The 22,378-nt window shown below is 52.8% G+C and overlaps 9 protein-coding genes across 9 annotated transcripts; 6 read left to right on the forward strand and 3 right to left on the reverse strand.

Annotated features, from left to right (window-relative positions):
• The first annotated feature begins 265 nt into the window (after positions 1-265).
• PV05_08749 (uncharacterized protein) lies at positions 266-2,325 on the forward strand. Its single transcript, XM_013458287.1, has one exon. The coding sequence runs from the start codon at positions 350-352 to the stop codon at positions 1,322-1,324; it is 975 nt and encodes a 324-aa protein (XP_013313741.1). The 5' UTR covers positions 266-349; the 3' UTR covers positions 1,325-2,325.
• Positions 2,326-2,765: 440 nt separating this feature from the next.
• PV05_08750 (uncharacterized protein) lies at positions 2,766-5,756 on the forward strand. The gene has a single exon (XM_013458288.1). The coding sequence runs from the start codon at positions 2,858-2,860 to the stop codon at positions 5,657-5,659; it is 2,802 nt and encodes a 933-aa protein (XP_013313742.1). The 5' UTR covers positions 2,766-2,857; the 3' UTR covers positions 5,660-5,756.
• A 1-nt stretch (position 5,757) lies between these two features.
• Positions 5,758-8,099, reverse strand: PV05_08751 (uncharacterized protein; the record flags this gene model as incomplete). Its single annotated transcript, XM_013458289.1, has 3 exons — positions 5,758-6,258; positions 6,323-7,724; positions 7,891-8,099. 3 exons carry the CDS (start codon positions 8,097-8,099, stop codon positions 5,758-5,760), a joined length of 2,112 nt encoding a protein of 703 aa, XP_013313743.1.
• A 1,853-nt stretch (positions 8,100-9,952) lies between these two features.
• On the forward strand, positions 9,953-11,912 carry PV05_08752 (uncharacterized protein; the record flags this gene model as incomplete). The annotated part of the gene is made up of 6 exons (XM_013458290.1): positions 9,953-10,168; positions 10,235-10,534; positions 10,587-11,012; positions 11,086-11,548; positions 11,600-11,770; positions 11,824-11,912. The coding sequence occupies 6 exons, from the start codon at positions 9,953-9,955 to the stop codon at positions 11,910-11,912; spliced, it is 1,665 nt and encodes a 554-aa protein (XP_013313744.1).
• A 1,004-nt stretch (positions 11,913-12,916) lies between these two features.
• PV05_08753 (uncharacterized protein) lies at positions 12,917-15,243 on the reverse strand. Its single transcript, XM_013458291.1, has one exon. It carries the CDS (start codon positions 15,191-15,193, stop codon positions 13,070-13,072), a length of 2,124 nt encoding a protein of 707 aa, XP_013313745.1. The 5' UTR covers positions 15,194-15,243; the 3' UTR covers positions 12,917-13,069.
• Positions 15,244-15,413: 170 nt separating this feature from the next.
• Positions 15,414-16,739, forward strand: PV05_08754 (uncharacterized protein). The gene is made up of 3 exons (XM_013458292.1): positions 15,414-15,990; positions 16,052-16,187; positions 16,250-16,739. The coding sequence occupies exons 1-3, from the start codon at positions 15,622-15,624 to the stop codon at positions 16,627-16,629; spliced, it is 885 nt and encodes a 294-aa protein (XP_013313746.1). The 5' UTR covers positions 15,414-15,621; the 3' UTR covers positions 16,630-16,739.
• Positions 16,740-17,210: 471 nt separating this feature from the next.
• Positions 17,211-20,172, reverse strand: PV05_08755 (uncharacterized protein). The gene is made up of 2 exons (XM_013458293.1): positions 19,782-20,172; positions 17,211-19,730 (listed from the first exon to the last, which is right to left on the reverse strand). The coding sequence occupies exons 1-2, from the start codon at positions 20,034-20,036 to the stop codon at positions 19,287-19,289; spliced, it is 699 nt and encodes a 232-aa protein (XP_013313747.1). The 5' UTR covers positions 20,037-20,172; the 3' UTR covers positions 17,211-19,286.
• On the forward strand, positions 17,296-19,278 carry PV05_08756 (uncharacterized protein). The gene is made up of 4 exons (XM_013458294.1): positions 17,296-17,494; positions 17,581-18,174; positions 18,232-18,366; positions 18,415-19,278. The coding sequence occupies exons 1-4, from the start codon at positions 17,441-17,443 to the stop codon at positions 19,144-19,146; spliced, it is 1,515 nt and encodes a 504-aa protein (XP_013313748.1). The 5' UTR covers positions 17,296-17,440; the 3' UTR covers positions 19,147-19,278.
• Positions 20,173-20,329: 157 nt separating the features above from the next.
• On the forward strand, positions 20,330-22,186 carry PV05_08757 (uncharacterized protein). Its single transcript, XM_013458295.1, has 2 exons — positions 20,330-21,351; positions 21,401-22,186. The coding sequence occupies exons 1-2, from the start codon at positions 20,543-20,545 to the stop codon at positions 21,903-21,905; spliced, it is 1,314 nt and encodes a 437-aa protein (XP_013313749.1). The 5' UTR covers positions 20,330-20,542; the 3' UTR covers positions 21,906-22,186.
• The last annotated feature ends 192 nt before the right edge of the window (positions 22,187-22,378 follow it).

The following is a 22,378-nucleotide window of genomic DNA, read 5'->3' on the forward strand; positions in this document are numbered from 1 at the left end:
AATGTGGTATACTCTCGTTCTGCCGTCTATATCACCCCTCGAAGCAAGACGAAACGCATACAAGCCGAAAGGTGATCGTTGACGCCATGCCCGGCCCCAGAAATGGCAACACCCGCTGCTCCTGGGATTGGTCCAGGCTTCCAGAACCACAGCTTGGGTGACAGCAAAATTCTGCACTCGGCCTCGGCTGAAAGCGATCGATTTGGAAACTGGAGCTTGCAAATGAGGTGGATGATCTCTGAAGACTCTCCTCTAGAACCTTTCTCAAAAATATCAAAGATTCAGAACTATCCTCGGCGTCTTTTTCTTTTCTTCAGCCAGAAATATCCTCTCTTGGACCATACCCACGATGGCGTCTCTTCTTCCCAGCGCCGCGTCTGGCGCCATCTTCGGATCGGCTTTGACGGCATCTGGAGTCTACGCACCTTCCGTGATTGTCTCGCAGATGGGCTTGTCAAATTTTCATATGCTCAAGTCTTTTCTCGCAGCCAGCGCATGTAGCGCTCTCATCATTGTTGGCGCCAATCGCTCGGGGTATGCAAAGTTGCCACACCGAACCGACTCGTCCTACGGCTGGTTCATGAAATATGACGCCAATATCGTTGGGGGCTTGCTGCAAGGCATTGGCATGACGATCACTGGAGCATGTCCTGGTACAGTCCTAGTTCAGATGGCTCTGGGAATCAGATCAGCCTGGAATGTCGCAGTCGGAGGTGTGCTTGCTGGCATCGTCTTCGCCAGAATAGGTCAGGGTCTTAAGCGCCGGCAGGCAACGACACCGGACGCCGGAAAGCATACTCTCCAGGAGAAAACTGGCTTCTCCACGACATCCATCGTCATGCTCTACGAGACTCTCTGCTTAATCATGATCGCAGCAGCCACATACCTGGCTCCTACAAGACAATACTGGCTAAATCCAGTTCTAGGTGGAGTTCTTATTGGTGTTGGCCAAGCAACGTCGGTGCTCTTCACTCGCAAGACTCTCGGCGTGTCAAGCGCCTACCAAGATATCGGGAATTACTTCTGGAGCATCCTGGAGGGAAAGGCTGGTGCGGGTCTCTCGAATGTCGTCTTCGCTGGTGGTGTCATGGCTGGCTCGAGAATCATCTCTCAGTACGTTCCAACCATAGGTGACACGGGTCCAGGAGTCAGTGCACCAGCTGCGATTGCGGGAGGCTTCGCCATGATATTCGGGGCCAGGTTAGCCGGCGGATGTACCAGCGGACACGGCATCAGCGGCATGTCAACAATGAGCCTCAGCAGTTTTGTTACTGTTGCGTCGATGTTTGCAGGAGGTATTGCAGCAGCTTTCTTGACACGATGAGACTATGTATGCTCAAGGATACGAGGGACAGTGAGCAGCCCGTAGAAGCTGGTGTGCCGATTTACCCTGTCACTCCACCACTATCCGCTCCGATGCGCTGCCTTCGACAGCCACTGCCTCATTTCACCGACCACCGCAGCACGTTTTCACATGACCATATTCAGTTATTGCCTCGCGACTTCACTTGGACTGCCTCTGCTAGAGCCTTGTTGTGGAATGCATTCACTGTCGGGCTCAAGTTCTAACCCTCTCGATCTTGGTTCTTCCATCTTCCAGCGCTACTGTGCTCAGATCGTCAGAAATGGCTATAGCACTTTACCGCGACGAATGTGTACCACTGTCGGACTTTGATCACACGAGCAGCTCCTACTACTAGTACTTACTCAACTGCATCCTCCCACCACAAATACCTCCATTGCTTTCACGATGTCGTTTCTCCGCCTGATTCCCGATGAACACAAACCGGCCCATATCTCGGCTTCAGCCACGGCTCAATCGCTTACCGACATCCAATTCCCTGACGGTACCGGGAAGATCTCACCAAATACTACCCGAGCCGGCGCAACCCATACGAAGTTCCTAGTTCTGACACCAGAATCGAAATTTGCGAAGCAAACCATGCTGAAGTCAGTATTGACAGGTAACGACGTGGCTGTCGACAAGAACGGGGTGAAAATGGAGGCTGCGGAGCAAAGAGGCACCGAGTGGTCATGATGTCTCGATAGTGCTTCGATCTTGTTGAAAAGCCTTGCGCAAGAAGTCCGGCTGCAGATAGGTCAAGGTTATCGACAGTAAAGACAGGATACAATGGGAGCGTTGCACCGACTTGCCCATAGGAAAGGCTTGATGCACGCAATGCGGCGTGTAATCCCTGGAGAAAGGGGCATGGTCGCTGCTGGTCCGACGAAGAAGTACTGTGTATACTGGTAGCATCATCTTGACGTGTTGAATGAAAAGTTCTCAGCGGTCAATATGGCTAAGAATCCATAAATGAACGAGGCCCCATCATGTCCGCCCTAGTTAGCGAATATCTAACTTAAAGCACGCCAATCGAGAGCCTAGCGAGACGCCCGGAGATGCCGAGCCTTGATCCGTAACCTCGCCTATCTTGCTCCTTTAGGCTCCTATATTAGGCACGCTAGGCTGTATTCAAGCCCACCAAGTTAGCCTCACCAGCCTAACTTGGTAGCCTCAGATTCCACCTTTCCTTTGTGTCGGGACTGTCCACGACCTGAAATCGGGACCCAAAATTCGCACAATTCCGTCGTAACGCCCACAGCATTCTATCATTCAAGCTCCAGGTCAACATAGCTAATGTGCTTGAGAGTAATAGCAAAAGCCATGCGCAGATGTGGAGGAAGTCGCGGTCGCCATTCCACCAAGCATCGACTTCCCTCTTCCCACGGCCTTGACTGCTTGCGAAACGTAGTTTTCAAGTGACCGAAAGCGATATCCAGGACACAGAGCTCGATCGAGCACTTTTCGTTGCCTCTAAAGTCTTGCTCAAGGTCCATATGGCCATCGTCCTCAGCAATGGACGCCTATCAATGCTCGATCTGCGGAAAGGTCTTTGGCAGACAAGAGCACCTAAGACGCCATGAGCAGAGCCACAAAGCTCCCGAATTCCGATGCTATCAATGCCCAAAAGCTTTCCACCGGAAAGATGCACTCAATAAGCATGAACAGACTCATCTGGTCACCGGCCCCTCGCTTCTGCAAAGAGGTGTTCGGGCTTGCTCGGCCTGCGCATCGATGAAATCTCGCTGTACTGGCGATGTCCCATGCGCAAGATGCAAATCGAGAGGGACGCAATGCGTCTATCCGCGAGGGAGGCGCTCAGCCACGGTCGACTCCGTTGCTGCCAGTCAAACCGGCGGCTACCACATCCATAGTAACTCCAGCTCACAACAGGTGCAATCGACCGAGGCAGATCAAGCTTCTGGAGCCTCTGCCTACCCACACGAGTCTCATCCAGCACAACCTGATTCTAATAGCGCTGCAGCACTACGTGCTGGAGACTCCTCGGTACTCTATCCTCCCAACGTTGAAAGCTTAGTCCAGCAGCATTTTCAATACTCTCAGGGAAGCGCAATTCCAGACCCCCTTGAGCAGGGGATTGCAACACCAGCCCTAGACTGGACCTCGAACATGGTGTCGACTATCAACTGGCTTCAGCCCGAGTCCATCAGCTTCAATGACGAAGATCTCAATAGTTTGTTTCCAATTTTCCCGGGCGATTATATATTCTCGCCGAGCATCGACCTCGTAAGCCCGGAACATGGCTTTGACGTCGAGTATCCTCCAAACAATCCAGTCTCGAGCATAATTAATCAACAACCACCAGCTCAATCGGCCCATGAGCTGTTCAGTCACCACAAGATCTCTCCATCTACTGACTTGTCAACTCCTGCTGACAAGCCAACTGTAGCTAGCGGCGAATATTATGTCGACGGCGATGTGGGTAGGTTACCTAGGTCGAAGCGCCGGAAGATTGCGTCTCGGCCTCGGAGTCTTGAAGATGCGGACGAGCCAGAATTCTCCCTAGAATATCGATTCCCTATTGACTCCGGAGCACCATCATCAGAAGAGAGACTCCGTCTCTCGGACAAGGCATATGGCCAGCTACAGGCTCTCTACCAGCAGCTATGCCTGGGAACAATGATTTTTAGGCCCTTTATGCCTTTCATGTTTCCCTCGAAGCAAGCGATGGAGGGGCTGCTCACCAACTACTTCGCAAATTTCGACCAAACCATGCCGTTCCTGCACTCGCAGACTTTCAGTGCGGACTCAAGGCACTGCATATTACTCCTGGCAATGATGGCCGTCGGCAGCTGCTTTGCCGACAACAATGAGCAGACGGAAACATTCACTCTGTCCATGCATGAATTTGTCCGGAGAGTACTGATACTCAGCGAAGAACAAAACTACTGGCGTCCGTCAAACCCAGAGGTGCTGGCGCAGACCCAATTGTTACATGCCGTGGGTGCTGGGTACGCCTTGTATGAACCTCTGCGCGCTTCTGCACATCGGTCGCTGCAGGAAGCAACTAGATATTGCCGCAACCACTGGACCAGGCAAAAGATCGCTGCCGCTCGTGATCGCCACGATGATGATGTCGGCCCGAGCTGGGAAGCCTGGACGCGGAACGAAGAATTACTCCGTACTGGATTTTGTATCTGGCTTTTAGACTGCATGTGGGCATTTCAGTATCAGACACCACCACATCTGCGTCTCGATGACGCTGCTACAATGACTCTTCCTTGCCCTGATCGTCTGTGGGCGGCAGAAGATGGCTCGGAATGGAATCAAATAAGAGCCGGCGTGTCTACCGCAGTTCCAACGCTACTCGAAGCGTTGCGGAATCTTTATGTCGACAAGCGTCTCCTGCCGAATCTAGGGGAGTTCAGCCGCATCCTACTGATTCATGGTCTCTTCCATCGGACCTGGGAGATCAAGGCGACGGCCACCCAAAGCCTTTCGCTGTTTGAGCCTTCTGCGCAAAAGCAAACGAGCCATGAAATTCAATCCAAGCTACCCATATGGCCACCGGCTAACCCCCTCTTCAATAGATGGAGGAATTCGGCTTGCGACTGTCTGGACATACTGCATTGGAGTGCCAATGCGATGATTGGAGCCTCAAGCGGCATGGAGCACCCGACCGTGCTTCATCTGCATCTTGCACGAATCGTACTCCTCGTCCCACTCAACGATATCATACTCTTCTCCCACTACCTCATTCGCTCGAGCAAAGAATCCAGCCGCCTCTTCCCAGCCGTGACTTCCGCAGAAGCCGAAGAACGCAGGCGGTCGATTCAGCGCTGGGCCATCCAAGATCAGTACAAGGCGCGTTTGGCCGCCATCCATGCCGGAGTTGTGTTCTGGCATGTCCGACTGTATTCAGTCAATGGATTCTATGAGCCCACTGCCGTTGCCTTTGCAGCCTTGATGTTCTGGGCGCTTAGCGCATTCTCGCCCAAGAAAACGACCCCGGCGAAAGGCAGCCGGCGTGGAGGAGGAACGTCTTCGTCCGAGAGTTCCCCTTCAGCGGATGTCTGCGACATTATCCTCATTGACCGCCCCACTGACGACGAGCTTGTGCAACAATTCGTAAGACAAGGCAACAACATGCGTGTCAACATCACAGGCGTCGGGGACCTCTTTGGACCCAAGGGCGCCCGGAGAGTGCTTATGGAGGGACAAAAATTACTCCTCACGCTGGGAAGTTGGCGAGGAATCTCGAATCACTGGCTGAGAGTCCTCAACAGACTCGAAAAAGTTACTGCGGCAGCGGATGTGAATCTTGCGCCTGCTGAGGAGAATGTATCAGCCGGATGAAGGAAGAAACCACTAGGCTTGATGTCTGGCATATTCCTGGTACAGCGTAGCAATGTGACTAAGTTAGCTATCTCGGCCTAACGTCAGGTTGGCTCGGTCTATCTATGCCACCTTTTGAGGCCAACTCGGGCATGCCCACGCCCGCCACGATTTGCTCTGAAGTAGTAGGGCACAAACTTCAACTCCTCAATGACCGCATCGTCGGACTGCACCGCCTTGTCCAACTCCGTGGCCTCAACGCCAGGGCAAGCGTGGATGTCCGACAGCTTGAGCATGTTGGCCCCCTTCACGACTGTGAGCGCTACATAGGTATCTCCTGTAGTGTCGTCCATTACAACCTCCTCCTGGACCGAGCATGGAGGGTCGAGCTGGACACTCTTGAAGTGATCTTTGACCCATGGATTGTCCACGTCTTCGACACAATACACTATTGGCCCACGGACCAGGGCCAGCGTATCTTGGTTCGTGTATGGATGCGGCGAGACGAGACGTAAGGATACGTCGATGTCGAGGGTGAAACTTCGATTGCCTGACACCCAGTCCGCAGGCAGGATCAGGTATCCTTTATCGAGAGACGTCGTTGGTGGAGACGGAGATACCTGGTCTCATGTTAGTCACGGCTTTGGCCATCTTGAGAGAATGTTTTGCCGATTGCCTGCATACCTTCCACGACTTGGCCCAGCCAGGTATCCTCAAGGCCAGGCTGACCTTCGACGATGTGGTCTGCAGCTCGAACTCGACCTTCCCGCCCCACGGCCAGTCGCCCTTCTGCGTCAAAATGGCCGGCACGCCATCGACTTGGAACTCGTACTGGCTCGAGATGTACAAATGGACATTGATCTGCGCAGACTGCTTTTGTGAATCGGGTCTGTCTGCGAGAGTGTCTGCCAACGTGTATATATACCCACCAATCTGCCCCATCAGTCTCAGCACGTTGGGCGGACAACATGCACATGTGAACCACTCCTCCCGCTTCGATGGGTCTTGCTCGCTGGACGCGAGCTGGTTGACGTAGGTGAATTTCGTGCCGTCATGCGACATAGCCGTCAACACGGCGTTGTACAGACACAACTCCATGATATCGCTGAAGCGGCGGTCAAGGTCGTACTGCAGTATCCGCTCGGCTAGCATCATGACTCCAATCGCCGCACATGTCTCGGCATAGCAGCCTCCTTCATCGGTACCCTGGGGCAGGAAATAATCCAGACCGAAGCCTTCCCACTGCTTCATCGCGCCGATCCCGCCGGTGACGTACATCTTGCATTCGACCATGTTGTCCCACAGCCGGTAAACCGCGTCTTCCAGCCGTGCACTATATGCATCTGCATTACCGGCGCCGGCGTTTTTTCTCTTTGAGGAGTTCACCAGATCCGACGCGGCCGTGAGAAGATACATGGCTCGCACCGAGTGTCCCTTGATGGTCTGCTGCTCGACGATGGGCTTGTGGGCCTGGTAGTACCATAGAGCATTTGCCTCGCCCCAGTACGACATCCGGGCGTAGGGTGGTTCGCCTCGGCGCTCTGCTTCGACGACGAAGTAATTTTTCTTCTGGCCGTCTCCTCCCGTCGGATTCCCTCGTTCCGTGATGAAATAGTTGGCCAGCGCGAGATGTTTGGGATTGTTCGTGCGGTGGTACAATCGCAGCAGCGCGAGCTCGATCTCCGGATGGCCCGGGTAACCATGGATCTGGTTTTGCTCGGGGCCGAACGTGCGGCACAGGAGGTCGACGTATTTGAGCATCGGCTCGAGGAGGTCGTTGCTGGTGTTGCTGTTGCTGTTGCTGTACAAGTCGTTATGCGCGAGGGCGGCTTCGATCAGGTGGCCCGCATTGTAGAGTTCGTGGAAGTCGCGCAGGTTGGTGAAGCGCTTGCCCGGCTCGACGACGGTGTAGTGGATGTTCAGGTATCCGTCGGCTTGCTGGGCGGAGCGGATCATCTGGACGAGCTCGACGATCGCCTTGTGGATGACGACGATGGCGCTGTCATTGTTGGTGTCGTCTGATTGTTGCTTGTGCGTTCGCAGGAAGTAGCACGCTCCTTCGATCCATTTGCCTATGTCCGAGTCCCTGCCACAAGCCGTGTGAGTGTTTGGTTTAGCAAAGGGGGAAAATTCAAGATACGCTTAGGCAGCGGAGAATCGGGACTCCAGGGGAATCGAGATACCGCGAATGCCGGGGGACTGGGGAACAGATGGAGCAGGGCAACAGCAACGGCAAGACGATAGGTACTTACCAGAACAGATGGTTCGGAATGGGCCAGACGTCTGGAGGGTCCGAGTACGAGGGGTGCCATGTCAGTTTGAAGGCATCGTATCGGCCGGTCTTCTTGAGGACGTCGAGTTGGTACAGCAAGGTGTTGGACCAGACGACTTCTCGCCGTCGAGCGATGAGGGAGTCTGGGAGCAGGGACGTTCGGACGAATGTCTCTTGCGGATAGGACATTGCTTCGGTATATTGTAGGCGAGACGTCAATTAAGGCTCGGGAGAGGTCTAGTTAGTCTAGCACAGTAGGTGCACAGTAAATCTATCCTTGGATACCCCTCCTTGCCTGGTCCACGGCTTCTGAAGGCTCTCTCTCTCTCTCTTTTCGACTGCTCTCGGATTCGGGGTATTGTGTATATTCGCGAATGCTTCCCAGAAGGAGGTGAGTCGCGAGACTGACCGTGACCGCGTCGGATTTTCACCTCTTACATCATGCATGCACAACTACTGTACAGGACTCTGGTGCCTCGGCATGCCTAGAGTGTAGAGCCCCAACGGCGGCGGGATGAACGGTACCTAGGGTAGAGAGTGAGTGTGCTCTGTACTACTGTGGCCGTGAGTAGTCACGATAGTGTGGCGAAGTGGGCGATCCGTGGTGCCATGGGGTCTTGGTTCCCCCACAGTACGGAATGTACCCGACGAGCTAGGCTGGGCGGTACTTATCAAATCCCCCATCTTTTACGGAGGAGGGCTTCGATAGGATAAAGCCCGGTGGTTTCGGAGGCGAACAGGAGGCATGAAGACGAGCATCATTGGACAACCCACCGGCAATGGCAACGTCCACCCCCAACGGAGTTGGCTCAGGCGATACTGTAAGCCCGTGTGGTGCCCGTCTTGAAGAACGACGAACACTACTGCTACTGATTCATGCGATACCAGTTAGGATAGCAACGCCCATAGGCATAGATCCTAAGCATTATCTGCCGCGTTCGAGAATCGGGGGGCACTATCAGTTGATGGCACTAAAGCCCAGAACTTGACCACCGGGGTCTCTTTGACACCCAAACACCAATGATTGATTGCTTTCACTGGGCAGGCTGGACCATCTACGAGTACATCGTGCTCCGTAATACGTCTCCGTATGGCTGTAAGGGATCGAAAGGAGTACATCCCCCAGCCTCAGGAGTGGACAACTACTGGTAGGTTACTTGTAGCAGGGCTCGATCGGTGATGGCAGTTGGGATATCCGGATACACCGCCGCTGTGCAGTGTGCACTATGTGCACAAGAGATCTCCAGATCATACTGGCCATACACAGTGCACTGCACTCTGCAGAGGCCAGGTTGAATTATTGACTGGACATCTCTCTCGGGTAGCTTAGCAGCGAGAAGTACTGGTGTCGACACCCTGTTTCCATGGACCACGAGGCGAAGACAGCTAGACTGGATAAGGAAGCCGGTATTGTAGCGCAGTGGATTAGATGGACCGTGAGTATCTTGTATACACCATCTAGTAACTGACCCTGCTCTGGATCGATCCTGTATTGGTTGCCGTCCTCGCCTACAGCGCTGATGTCCCGGTCAGACTACTACTACTTCTCCGTCTAATTCACGTCTTTGCCGGGATCCGGTCGTGGAGGCATGCTTTGTTCTTGGAAACAAGTTCCCCGAGCCCCTTTTCATCCATGGGCTAGTAATTGTTGGCGGTTTCTGTGAACGATGCACTAGCCTACCTTAGAGAGCATAACTGGTACACAGTATGAGTGCAAGCCCTGCCAAGGATCCATACAAAATTACCTTAGTTAGTAACCGAGTCCCGGCAGGAGGGAAGAGTCCACGCAACGCCGGTGGCAGAGCTGAGTTGCCCAGGTCAGTCCTCCGGAGGGGGTGGTAACTTCCACCCTTGGTCCCCATGGGCGCCCACGCGTGACCTGACCAAGGTATGCCGATCCCACAAAGACGGGGTATCAGGGGACTTCATATATGGAGATCGTCTTTCCACTTGCCGTCAGAGTCTACAATCCTCAACTCTCTGACTCCAGAGCTCCATATTGAAGTCTATTCTTGTGTTTCATATATTTGACAACCCCAAAAATGGAAACGGAAAAGGTCGTGCCAACTGCGCGAGAGCGGCAGAGTTTCGATATTGCCAATGATGATACTTTCGACCTCATCCGGCATGCCCAGGAGAGCGACGCAGCAGACAGGCTGTTGACCATCCGGCAAGCTCTTCACAAATACAAGAAAGCTGTTTTCTGGGCGATGTTCTTGTCGACCAGTTTGATCATGGAGGGTTATGACCTCGTCATTGTGAGTGTTTTGCACAGCTTTTTGATGTACGCAGAGTGGCCTGCTGACTAGTTGGGTTGGACATAGATCACCTCATTCTACGGGCAGACGCAGTTCCAGAATCGTTTCGGCGTCGAAGATCCGAGCACAGGCAAGAAGGCTATTCCTGCAAGCTGGCAGTCCGGCCTATCCAACTCGGCGCTTGTTGGCCAACTGGCAGGCCTTTTGATCAACTCCTATACCCAAGACAGGTTTGGCTGTCGTCCAACCATGATGGCTTTCATGATATGGATGGCTGTGGTGCTTTTCATCCCTGTCTTCGCCCCATCCCTGTCCGTGCTCGCCTTTGGTGAATCAATGTGCGGTATCCCATGGGGTGTATTCCAGGTGAGCATACAGTACTGACACGAGCCAAGGCACTGGGCTGACTTTTTTACAGACACTTTCGACAACCTATGCTTGCGAAGTCGTGCCAACGGTGCTTCGACCATATGTGACCGCTTATGTTTGCATGTGCTGGGGTGCCGGTATTTTGCTGTCCTCCGGGGTCGTCCGAGCAGTGGCTGGGATCGACGGTGACCTCGGTTGGAGGCTGCCATTCGCCCTCCAATTCATCTGGCCTATTCCTCTGTTCATTGGCGCCTATTTCGCGCCAGAGTCACCATGGAACGCGGTGCGACGGGGCAAGTTTGAACTGGCCAAGAAGAGTTTGATGCGGCTCAGACAGGATACACCAGACAAGGAGACGGAAGTGGAAGCTACCCTGGCATACATCAAGTACACGACAGAGCTGGAAAGGGCCGAGACAGAAAGCGCCAGCTTCCTCGAGTGCTTCAAGGGCACCAACTTGCGCCGTACTGAGATTGTGAGTATCCCTCCTTCCCGGTTCTTCTACTCCATAACTCTGGTATTTATTTACTAACTCTCTTTCCGTGAAGAACTGCGTTGTCTGGGCCGCCCAGATCCTCTGTGGCAATGCTATCCTCGGATACTCGGTCGTGTTCCTGGAAGCAGCCGGCTTTTCAGAGCTTCAGGCTTTCGACGTCAACATTTCGCTATCGGCTTGCTATATCATTGGCGGCATCATTTGCTGGTTCATGTTCCCGCATTTGGGTAGATCTACCATCTACATGGGCGGCTTGACGTTCATGTTCTTCTGCCTCATCGCAATCGGCGGACTAGGCTGGGCTCACAGCAAGGACTCACAGTTGGCTATCGGCATCTTGTTGGTCATCTCGACTCTCTGCAACATGATCACAATCGGACCAGCCTGTTATCCCATCGTCGCCGAGACTCCATCAGGCAGGCTGAGGTACAAGACCATTGTCATTGGCAGATTTGTGTACAACCTCACCGGCATCTTTTCTAACTCAGTCACACCGCGCATGATTTCTTCTCTGTGTAAGTTTGGCATACTTCTCACATCTGTGGCATCAACTAACAGTCCAATAGCATGGAATTGGGGAGCCAAGACAGGTCTCTTCTATGCCGGCACGAACCTCCTGTGTAACATATGGTGTTGGTTCCGTCTGCCAGAGACCAAGGATCGCACCTTTGGCGAAATCGACTTGATGTTCGAGAATCATGTACCGGCCAGAAAATTCAAGCATACCAAGGTCGACCGTAAGTGTCATGCCCTCTCCCGGAGTGGTGGGCAAACTAACCAAGTCGAACAGAATTCGCTATTATCAGCTCTGATGCGCAAAAGGAGAAATTGGACGAGAAGAACGTCAACCAGGTGGAGCATCGAGCAGATGTCGCGTAGGGCGCGTGTGATATATAGCTGTTCACTGTCAGAATACACCCATGGTCAGAGCAGTGCAGATGTCGAGTGTCATGAAAGGGCCGGCAGGGCAGCCCCTGGGTCGCGTGGGAACGCCTGGGCACCGAGGCGGTCGGTAGTTGCAATCCAGGAGTCTGTCAGTACTCGACTCGCTGTCCCAACGCACTTGGATAGATGGCTGGGCAACCTATTCGCATTGTTCTCGAGGCCCTCCCTGACGTCAAGCCATGATAGCAACTGCCTAAAACCGTCCTGCGGTTATTGTCCAGCAATATGTACATCGGTGCAGACAATCATACAAGTGATGGTCCTGCGCACCAGCACTGATGGCACCTTCAGCTTGAGCACTCTCGTTCCCAAGAATTTCGGAACAGGAACCTCGGTGCTGGACTGGTAACGGCAGTAGTCCCTGAACACATTCCCTGAAGTGGTTGTAGCTTAACGCGCTAAACGCGAGAGCAGGATCTCGATGAAAATGCGCTTTCCATTCGGTGCCTGCTCCTGGCAGGGCTCTTCGGGCCAACTGACATCACTCACCATTGGGCGCCTGCAAGGTTGTCCATGACTACAAGTTACCAGCGTTATGGACTCGCAGCGGCAGCGATAACGAATCTTGATACGATGACACATCTCTTTTGCAAGGTCAGCTCTGTGCTGTGAGGGAGGAGGTAGACCTGTCTTGCTTTGAAAATGTTTGAGGGGGAAAGCGTGGTTTTGGCCTTGTTGTTGGTACTGGCGAATATCGGTCAGGTATGTTTAGTAAGACGAGCTTCAATTGAAGGTTTTGTTAGTACATTTGAGGTTGAGCACTTGGTAGGTCGATATGGGAGAGGGAAATGAGACAGGCCGGCAAAACTCAACCCGGTCTGTCTTCGCGTTTGCCACTGCAAACGAGAAGCTTGGGAATAGCATCGGAAAGGTGTCAAGAGGCAAGAGCATCCGGCCAGATCGTTTGGTACGAGATGGTTCGCAGGTTTTGTAGTCTACGCCAACTCCTGTCATCAACATCTCAAGCAGATCAACATACAGATATGAGTCAAGCTTGGGGGCAAACTTCGGATCGGGATGAACTTTCGTGGTTGAATGTATTCTGCATATTTCGTTATATGATTCTCGTCATGTACCGTCGTCGTTGTCCCTTACCATCCAAACTTTTCCACCCACACTTGAATATCCCACCCTTCTCGGATGAGATGAGCCGCGGTATTCCTGACGTCGCGAACGAGTCCGTCCGGCCCTGAGACGATGAGACATATCCGTTCTTTGCGTGGTCTCGCCTCGCGTCCCGGTGTGCGGTGTAATATGCTGGAGGTCTTCACCAATGAATGGGGCAGCGACTGAGGATTGTCACATCCGAGAAGCGCGGAAGATGATGCTCTTGTCGAAGGGCTCGAAGTCACCCAATTCCAGACTTCACTTCTGATATCTGGCCTACCTCCGTCAGAATGCGGACTCCGAGTGTCAAAGCTGTGGGTAACAATGGTCGCAACAACATCCTCCTGATCCGCGTCTTTACCAACATCGTGGGGACAGGACTCGCTCATAGAGTTTTGCCTAACGCTAGCAGCTCTCGGGAACATCGAAATCCACCTTGAATGGCTGGACTCCTGTCGCACCCAGAAATGTGCGAATTGGGAAAATTCGATAAGAGGACCGCATTCAGAAACCGAACACACTGACTTCACCCCGTCTTTGTACACGGCCCGGGTGCTGACTGGTGCTTCACGTTGCATCGCATAGTCAACGCGGACGTCCCATGCTAGCGGATAGGTAACGGCAATGCCACTTCCTCCAGCAATGAAGCAAACACGGTCGGCATGTTGAGCAGCTTCGAGAGCCTCGATGCCGCCGTGGGGTCCATCCAGAAAGACTTGACAGTGCTGATGATGACGAGCATATTTGAGCAAATCTAAGGAGAATCCATCGATGGAACGAATGACAAGCTGAAGCGGCCATAATCCGACATTGGCCTCCCGCGGTGGAGCAGGTGAAGCAATGGTGAAAGGATGCGTCTGGAAACCATACTTGAAGCCCATTGATGGTATTGTTAGAAACACATGCTGACCAGGAAGCCAGCCATGATGCAGTCCCATGCGTGTGCCGAATAGTCTGCGCCGTAAATCTATGTTGCAATGGATTAAAACAGTCTGTCCGTCCGGAGCGATCTCTAGAGTGGCAATGTATTTTCGAGTAGACAAAGTAATCCGCCAGAGCAATCTATCGATAGCCCATATCGCAAAGGTCGCCAGGACATATAGCCGGGCTGTGGGATAGTGGAAGAACAGAAACGCAAGTGCTGCCACCTGGAAGAATATATGCAGACCGAGGAACGTCTCATAGTATAGGTGTCGGAACCAACCGACACTCGTGATGTATATGATGAAGTAGGAAACGATTGCTGCAATCCCCAGAAAGACCGTTGGGGCAGTCAGATAGCGGATGAGATCGAAGCCAAGTGAACGGAGAATAGTGTACCATACGACGAACATGCCGAGCATATGGATGACAGCGACGACTATCATCCACTCGCCTAATCGCCGATGGAATAAGTTCAGCCCTTCGTAGGACCATCCTGTCAGCCATTTGATCGGCTGATTCGTCTTCGCTGCAAGGATATACAAAACAGGTAAGTTGGCCACGAAAAGAAGGCCAGCTCGGTCCGCCAGAATGAATATCCAAGAGATCGATAGTGGCGCTCGGTACATGAGATAGAAGATATTGATGGCAAGGAAGAGAATGACCAACAAAGACGTGCCATGGTTTGGCAGGACATTGGATGGGGAAGTCAGTGCGCGAACAGGCCGAGGCTGGTACAAGAGGAAAGCCTTCAGCCGGTGAAGCAGGCGAGGGCGCTGGACGGAAGCGATCGTCTGTTGCGGCAGAAGAAGCGTGTTCTCTGTGACGAGCACGCCGTCATCGTCCTTGTCGCGGGGCGTTATTGTCCCTCTGAGTGTGCTGGAGGATGACGATACCGTTGGCGAGGGTGTCGATGTGTCTGTCCCACTTTCCTTCTTCTTTCTCGAGCGCCTCTCAATCTTGTCATATATGCCATGGGCGCATGATATCGTGATGACCACGCCTATCACGGCGTAGTAGGACAAAATGAACTTCCGGTGCCATAGTATGGCTGCGATAATCTTTCGAATATGGTCCGGAGACGGCCCTCGTCCTTGAGGGGCTTCGAGCGTCTCGATGAGGTCAGCGGATGACTTCAGGGATAGGCGTAGGACATTCTGAAAGTCGGAGGGTAGGACGCTGTCCATTGCATGGACGCCTGATATCGTTCAAGAAGAGGGTACTGCAGTCAATGATGTGAGGGAGATGATAGATTGCACACTTATCAGATTAGATCAATTTCTGCCGTTCCGCTACGACCCGATGTCGGTCCGACAGAAGTCACGTGGAGGAGTCCGACCGGCAGCCTTGTCCAGCCTCGTCTACGCCATCGACGCTTTCCACTTCCGTTCTCCTCGAGCACTCTAACTTCATCATGGCTATAGCACTCGATCATTCGAAGACCAGAGTTTCAAAGTCTGCGTTTGAGATGTTTGACTGACGGTTTCCGTATCGCCGTATCGGGTCTCCTTTGTCAACCATGGCGCCGCCCTCTATTTTATTGCTCGCCTAGGGTCGCAGCAACAGATTTGCAGAACAACCTTTGAGTTAGCTGTGATGTCTACATGTAGTCCAGATGCTGGCATGTGCTCAATGGAACCCGCATTCCAAATCATGCGGCAGCAACAACCAGATGGTTGCTAGTCCTGCTGCGATCAGCAACTTCTGCAAGTATTTGTGGTGGATACATATGCATTCTTTGTCTGGAGGCATCTCTTTGTTGATATCAGGATCATACTCATCTACCGCAGAACCCTCATTTCTCACTTATATTGTCCATCGCATCTTCCCAGTCTGGCTTCTACTGCTTGCTACAGCTGACGAGACAGGCGAGCAGACCATCAAAATGCGCCGCACAACCTTCATCGTGTCTTTCATCGCGAGCCTCGCCCTCGCCAGGCCCCAAATCGACTCCAGCCAGTTGAGTGGACTCCCACCTTGTGCTGTAAGTCATCACCCTCCGTGCAGGACCCAGAGCAATGCTTTCTAACACCATTCCCAAACAGCGCGATGCCGCCGCTGCGGCTCTAGGCTCAGCTGGATGCGCCTTGAACGATACCGCCTGCATTTGCAAGTCCCAGGCCTTCCAGGACGCCATCACCACTACAATCCTCCAGTCCTGCTCGGCTAGCGATGTTCAGGGTACGTACAACACAACAGATTTTCCCCTTTTCAAAGAAATGATGCTGACTTCAAGTCCGTAGCCGCCGTCGTTTTTGGGCAGTCCATCTGCGGCTCGTCGCTCGCCAGCGCCGCTCCCACTGATTCTTACGCCGCGACGACTGCCGCACCAACCGATAGCGCAGTTGCTGGAGGCGTTTCGACCACCACGGTGCCGGCTACAGTGACCTCGATGACCAGTATCCCGATGGACAGCACGAGCGTGGCCATGACAACTTCCGTCTCGACCGTGCCGACCACGATGGCAACCATGTGGAATACTTCCTGCTCTACGACTAGCATGATGAGCACCATGGCAGGGCCTTCGGCTTCCGTTTACACTGGTGCGGCTGTGAATGCAAAGGCTGGACACGGCATCGTGGCTGCATTTATGGGCGTAGCTGGTGCCGTTGCACTTTTGTAAGATGGGAAAGAGTTTGGCACGCTGGCGTTGAGATATGAGGTGGGAAGTGTTGGACTCAAGTTCCGAAGATTGCAGATTGACGAGGGCAGGGTATAGACTTTTAATATGGGATCTGTTATAGGTTCATTTAGTCCGTAATACCTTTTTGCAAGGATTCCAGTTTTCCTCTTGTCGTTTTTCACGAAAGGAGCACAGAAGCATCCACGAAACAGCTGGAGCGGGGGACATGTGTATGAGCATCCTGGCGATGTTGAAGGCATACAGCAGACTGAGGAAGACAATGCAAGTGCCAACAGCCTCCTTCACAACCACAAGGGTCTCGAGGATCTGAGGTGTCTTGACCAATTTCGCAAGATGATGTTTTTGGGACATCGACAAGGGATGTTTGTCAATGCATATCCTCTTCTCTCCACGCCATAGCAAAACATGACTGCGTTGCTTCCATCCTCATATCATTCGTGGTTGTAAAGTCGCTGACCTCTGAGAAGAAGGGCTACCAGGGCCACTAACCCGGAGGAGGCAGCTTTGTCCGCCAAGTACAATGTAAGGGTGCCGGCCGATGGTCGGGCTCATGCTTAAACGTGCTGACTAAGATTTTGATGCTAGCAATGAAGACAATCTTCGTCCTCGTGAACGAAACATGGAAGATATCAACTTCAGTCCACCGTCCAACTGTGTTTTGTCTTTCGAGCAATCCTGCATTCAAATGTCGAGCTCCCCGAATCCGATACGAATATGGTGTTGTGATACACCACAAGCCGAGACCTCGAAGCAACCTTCCAATTGACCTCACGTCGTCGACACCATCCTCATGAGAGGTAAGCACAAATCGGTCTGTCAGGCCTGCAGAAGACGACGGCTCGGAGTAAGTTCATTCAATCATCGTTCGCTAGAACATGGACGTGCCAATCGAAGGTGTCTCTTGTCTGACCCTCGGAGCGAGCATCATAGTGCGATGGCAAAGTACCCCAATGCACCCAGTGCACGTTCAGCGGCAAGGTCTGCCCGGGGTACGCGCAGATTCTGACGATCATTCACCATAAGTCGGAAGAGAATTCTTCAGCTTCTGCATCAGCCACAGATTATGAGTCCCGGTCTCGAAATTGGATTGCTTCGATTGAAGTGGACGCGAACGCCCCGTTCAACAACTCTCTAGGCCGTCCCAGGCTGGACGGCTCCAGCATCTCAAATGCCAGTTACTCTATACTGTCCGACCTGATAATTGAGGCATACATCCCCACCAACGAGATTCGCTTCCTCTCATGCAGAAGCACCACCCCGACCCTACATTCCAGGATTTGTGGTTCGTGGGTCGACGGGCTGGTCAAGATCAAGCGGCCAAGCAGACATTATGCCGTTCTTATGGCGGCGATGAGGGCCATGTGTCTGACGTTTGTCGAGCGCGGTATAGGTCGATATGCGGAGACAGAGTACGTCCAGACGTACTGCAATGTGCTGATGGCCTTGAGAGAGGCCTTGACGGAAAGTTCCCAAGTGTTCGAGGCGGATTTGGCTCTAGCGAGTATGTGTTTGACACTATCTGAGGTATGACTGTTCTTCACTCGCTTACTCAAGTATGGTCTTGATCCCATATTCGCCTAGGTGATGGTCCCGACCACAGAAGGCGGCTGGCAGGCACATGTGAAAGGTGTCAGTGAGCTGATTCGGCGCTGTGAGCCTCATATGCTCTGCGATGGTATCAATCACAGCCTTTTTGTTGGATTTCGGCCTCTGATTGTGAGAGAAGAACCCCGTCGTAGCAATGGCTGTACTGACACGACACAGATCTTGCAAGCCTTGAATGACCGCAAATCCGTCTTTCTTTCCTCAGAAGACTGGATTAAAGTGCCATTTTCGCGACATGGAGCAACCTCAATGCAAGCCTTATTGTCCGAAGCTGCCGTAATTCCGTCCCTTCTCGAAAGCATTGATGCGTTGAGGACAGTGGCGAACAGCGAGTTGCCAGTTGCTGTTTCGACACTCCATGACTCGCTGAGGCGGGTTTTGGCATGCCTTTGGCAGTGGGAGCAAATGCTGATTGCCGCTGCAGAGGGGAGGCCTTTGTTTTGGGAGGTCCCATCAGCCCCGTTGCGCAAGTCAGAACATCGACTGCCTGCAAAGGCCTTGTATTTTCCGGATGTCTCTGCGGCAAATGCATACGTCCACTTCTGGGCATTTCAGATTGTTTGTCTTACGCAGCTTGATGTGCTGCGAGGGTACTCAACTGTGCCGGGGACGTCCGTAGCTTCAGACCAAGATGACGAACCCCTTCGAAAAAATATCATTGCGCTTGCCACCAACATATGCCAGAGTATGGAGTATTTGATGCAGGATGAGATGAAGCTGTACGGTCCAGCTTCGACATTTTACGCTCTCAGGATCGTGTATGAGACAGTGAGCGCTTTCCGGGCCGCTGAAGCTGGCGCACAGATTATCGAGTGGTGTCGAGGGGTTGCCAACTGCCTGGTCAAGAAAGGCCTGGGGCTCGCAACATTGACTTTGCGGGAGGTTCCCTAGGGTGAGCATGGAATGAGCTAGCGGCGTCGTTACAGAAGTCAACGGCTTGGTGAAGCCATTGCAGGGACTCTCATGGTCGTCCAACAGCTGACGCTCAGCAAGGTCATGAAATAGATACCGCCGATGGGAAAGAGATCCACTCAACCACGTCCTCGGGACCCTCTCCCGGCAATCCCTCGCCCGATGCCGGATGTTGTTCTTCTGCTAGATGATGTTCCTCGCTTGGTGCTGCCACCCATCTGCACATATGAAGTGGACGTGGTGCTCGGGACTCTTCCTCCAGCGCCCATTCTAGCTCCTCGGCTTGAGGTGGGTCTGGGCTGTTTGGCAGCCAGCTCTGCTCTTCTCTTTTCTTCCTCTTCAGCACGTCTAGCTGCCATAAGTTTTCTCTCCTGCTCTTCAGCCTCTTGTCGTTCAGCTGCACGTTGTTTTTCTAGGGCTTCGTCGTCAATGTCCGCAATATCTTGACTGGCGCCGTGCCAAGAGGGATCGAGGATCAATCGCTGATTGTGTTCTGTTTGCGACAGTATTCGAGTCCAGGTATTGAGTAGTGTAGATGCAGCGCCGACGGTATTGTTGACAGTCTGTGACCGTGATCAGTATTGCAATCGTCCCATGAAGACAGCAGTCCATACCTTCATGTTATCCTTTGCTTTGTTCAGACTCTGGATCAAGTCTTCGATGGTCTCATTGACCTGCCGCACGCCTTCTAATTCCCGACGCAGACTCTCTTCCCGTTCTTGTTGTTCTTGATATGTTGGCCGACTAGGTTTTGCGTTTTTGGTCGAGGCTTTGGGAGTCCCTTCGGGGTTGCCGGCAGCTTTAGCAGGTGAATCCCACAGACTCTCGTCCACATCGTCGCTTCTCAATAAGGAATCTTCGGGATCCATGGCGGAGGATGATAAGAAGACCGCAGAAGGTCGACCTTGAAGCCCTGGTGTTGTTGGGATCCTAGTAGTACTGTGTATGAAGTTCGACTCTGAACCATGGCCGCACCTGAGACCCAAAACAAAAGCCCATTTACGCGTAGGGAATTCCTGACGCGCAAGGGTGGCTCTCGCTAAGCACGCCCAATGGATGGGACGATGTGCGCTGCCGGAGAATTGAATTGATGCAGCCCAGCCACCGCTTCAAGTTCCAGAGCCCAGAGCCCAACCTCTCAAATCCAACTCCTCACCTCTATCCTCAATGCTGCCGTCGCCTCTCCATTACCCCCTCAACTGTCGCTATACACTTTTGCTTTCATGCACTAATGTATTAGCACCAGCATCGATTCAATTTTGGATATCTTCTGCGCACTTTGCGACTCGAACTGCAGTGAAAGTCACCACACCGCGCAGGTGCGGCAGTCTAAGTTCACCTCACTTGCCCTTCACTTCCATGAGAACTGCGCGACATGGCTGCAACTCCGCCTGCACAGATCACTGGCACTCCTGAAACCCCTTCCACTCCTCTTCACGGGGCTGCATACGAGAGATTCAATTCTAGACGCGCCACTCGATCCAGTGCAAGAATCGCTGCCAGGGACCTGCGCTCGACTCCGGACGCTTCACGACAGAAGGATTCGAACAATGCGTCAGTGACAACACCAAAGTCTTCGAGGAAGTCCAGCGCCGCCTCACCCGGCCTTTACTCACCCCAATTGACGCCTAAGAACAAATCTACGCGCCGCGTGCATGTCATTTCTCCTCCTTCCCCCGACACTCTTTCCTCGTCCTGGAAGCAACCTCCTCCCTCCAAGACACATCTTCAACCTTTCGAATCCTCTTCAACCACGATATCTGACGGTATGCTACCTACACCAGTCAAGACACCCAGGAAGAAGATGGTCTCGAAGGTGAATGGCACCGCTCGCGCCCTCTTTCAAGATCCCACACATGTTTCTTCCGACCTAGCAGACATCGAACCCGGTCCGAGGCGAAACCGCAAGACCAAGCGGTATAACGGTTTCTCACTTGAGAGCTTTTCGGGCGAAGCCGACGGCAGTCGAGGTCAGATTCAAATCTTCACCGATTCTCGAGACAGAGTGCCGCAAATCGACAAGAGCAAGTCCAACCCGTTTGTGGAGAGCGCCATGGACAACCAAGCTTCTTCCTCACGCAAAGTTGCTGGAACCGTCAAGCGACGCAAGGTCAGCGGCGAGAAGAAGCTGGACCCTCAAGTGGAAGAAGCCATTCACAAGGACGAAGGCATGGTTTACGTATTGTGAGTGTTCTGCTTTCCTTTTGGGTCCCAAATACTAACAAAAGCGCAGTCGTGGCAAGAAGGTCTACAGACGATTCAATGATGATGAGGACGAGGAAGAAGAGATTAGTGCCGAAGACGCTGAAGACCTCGGTCTGTTAGAGCGTACCCCCAGAGGATTACACGTCAAGTCGCTCAAGACGCTCACGCGACGCTCGATCAAGCCAACACGCCTGTTCCAAACCGAGCAAGAAAAACGAGCTCGAGAGTTGGAGAAGGAAGAAGAAGCCTTGACAGACATTGAAGAGGTGGCGGACGGTAGTGGTGATCAGTCTGCAAGCCCAGGCGAAAAGTCTCCTACGAAGGCAGGCCGGTCGCTACGATCAGCTGCAAAGGCGTCTCCGCACTCAGAGGATGGTTCTGCGGTACGTCCCGGCAAGAAAGGTAGTCCATTCGACACATGGCCTCGCGTCAAATCAGGAACGCGCACTGCATCGTCATCAACGACAAAGGGAAGAAAAAGAGCTGCCGCTGAAGCTGTTGACGACAGTGTCGAAGTTTCTACAACCAAATGAAGCGAGGAAGACTTGGTATGCCGAATCAAAGCTGGCCTTTCCAAGACTCCTACTCGACCTGGAAAATTCCGTATTGTATACGAAGCCCGTCTTGGACATACAATGGTTCGCCTGCATTGAGAACTGCGTGAATTGGCTTCAATTCAGATAATGGAAGTGTTTGCCGGAGCTGGTTATGGTTTAGGTGGTTTTAATCCGACGACGGCGAGCTTTCTCGGTGTTACATGTTAGATGGCAAAATCAAAAGATACCCAGCTTGAAAATGGAATGATTCTCACTTGTGTCTCCTCCCAATACGGATTGATTTTTCCAATTCCCAAGTCTGTATTCCGTACTCCGTATTGGAAGAAAAGGAGACGGAATTCGTGGGTGGACAACCGTAGTCACGTGACCGTAGCCAAGTATCTGAGCCAAGCCTGCGCAGAAGAGCAGCCGAATCAGCCTCTTGCCTTCTGCTGCTGCTCGAAGGGAAA

Source organism: Exophiala xenobiotica, assembly GCF_000835505.1.
Source record: "Exophiala xenobiotica strain CBS 118157 unplaced genomic scaffold supercont1.5, whole genome shotgun sequence".
NCBI lineage: Eukaryota > Fungi > Ascomycota > Eurotiomycetes > Chaetothyriales > Herpotrichiellaceae > Exophiala > Exophiala xenobiotica.

Excerpts from the sequence above, each read along its gene's own strand:
- PV05_08749 (XM_013458287.1), top strand. The coding sequence starts at position 350 with ATGGCGTCTCTTCTTCCCAGCGCCGCGTCTGGCGCCATCTTCGGATCG.
- PV05_08750 (XM_013458288.1), top strand. The coding sequence starts at position 2,858 with ATGGACGCCTATCAATGCTCGATCTGCGGAAAGGTCTTTGGCAGACAA.
- PV05_08753 (XM_013458291.1), bottom strand. The coding sequence starts at position 15,193 with ATGGACAGCGTCCTACCCTCCGACTTTCAGAATGTCCTACGCCTATCC.
- PV05_08754 (XM_013458292.1), top strand. The coding sequence starts at position 15,622 with ATGCTGGCATGTGCTCAATGGAACCCGCATTCCAAATCATGCGGCAGC. Across the intron at positions 15,991-16,051 it reads GTGGACTCCCACCTTGTGCT|CGCGATGCCGCCGCTGCGGC; the intron begins GTAAGTCATCAC and ends ATTCCCAAACAG. Across the intron at positions 16,188-16,249 it reads CTCGGCTAGCGATGTTCAGG|CCGCCGTCGTTTTTGGGCAG; the intron begins GTACGTACAACA and ends TCAAGTCCGTAG.
- PV05_08756 (XM_013458294.1), top strand. The coding sequence starts at position 17,441 with ATGAGAGGTAAGCACAAATCGGTCTGTCAGGCCTGCAGAAGACGACGG. Across the intron at positions 17,495-17,580 it reads GCAGAAGACGACGGCTCGGA|TGCGATGGCAAAGTACCCCA; the intron begins GTAAGTTCATTC and ends CGAGCATCATAG. Across the intron at positions 18,367-18,414 it reads TTGGATTTCGGCCTCTGATT|ATCTTGCAAGCCTTGAATGA; the intron begins GTGAGAGAAGAA and ends GACACGACACAG.
- PV05_08755 (XM_013458293.1), bottom strand. The coding sequence starts at position 20,036 with ATGGATCCCGAAGATTCCTTATTGAGAAGCGACGATGTGGACGAGAGT. Across the intron at positions 19,731-19,781 it reads AAGCAAAGGATAACATGAAG|ACTGTCAACAATACCGTCGG; the intron begins GTATGGACTGCT and ends TCACGGTCACAG.
- PV05_08757 (XM_013458295.1), top strand. The coding sequence starts at position 20,543 with ATGGCTGCAACTCCGCCTGCACAGATCACTGGCACTCCTGAAACCCCT. Across the intron at positions 21,352-21,400 it reads GAAGGCATGGTTTACGTATT|TCGTGGCAAGAAGGTCTACA; the intron begins GTGAGTGTTCTG and ends ACAAAAGCGCAG.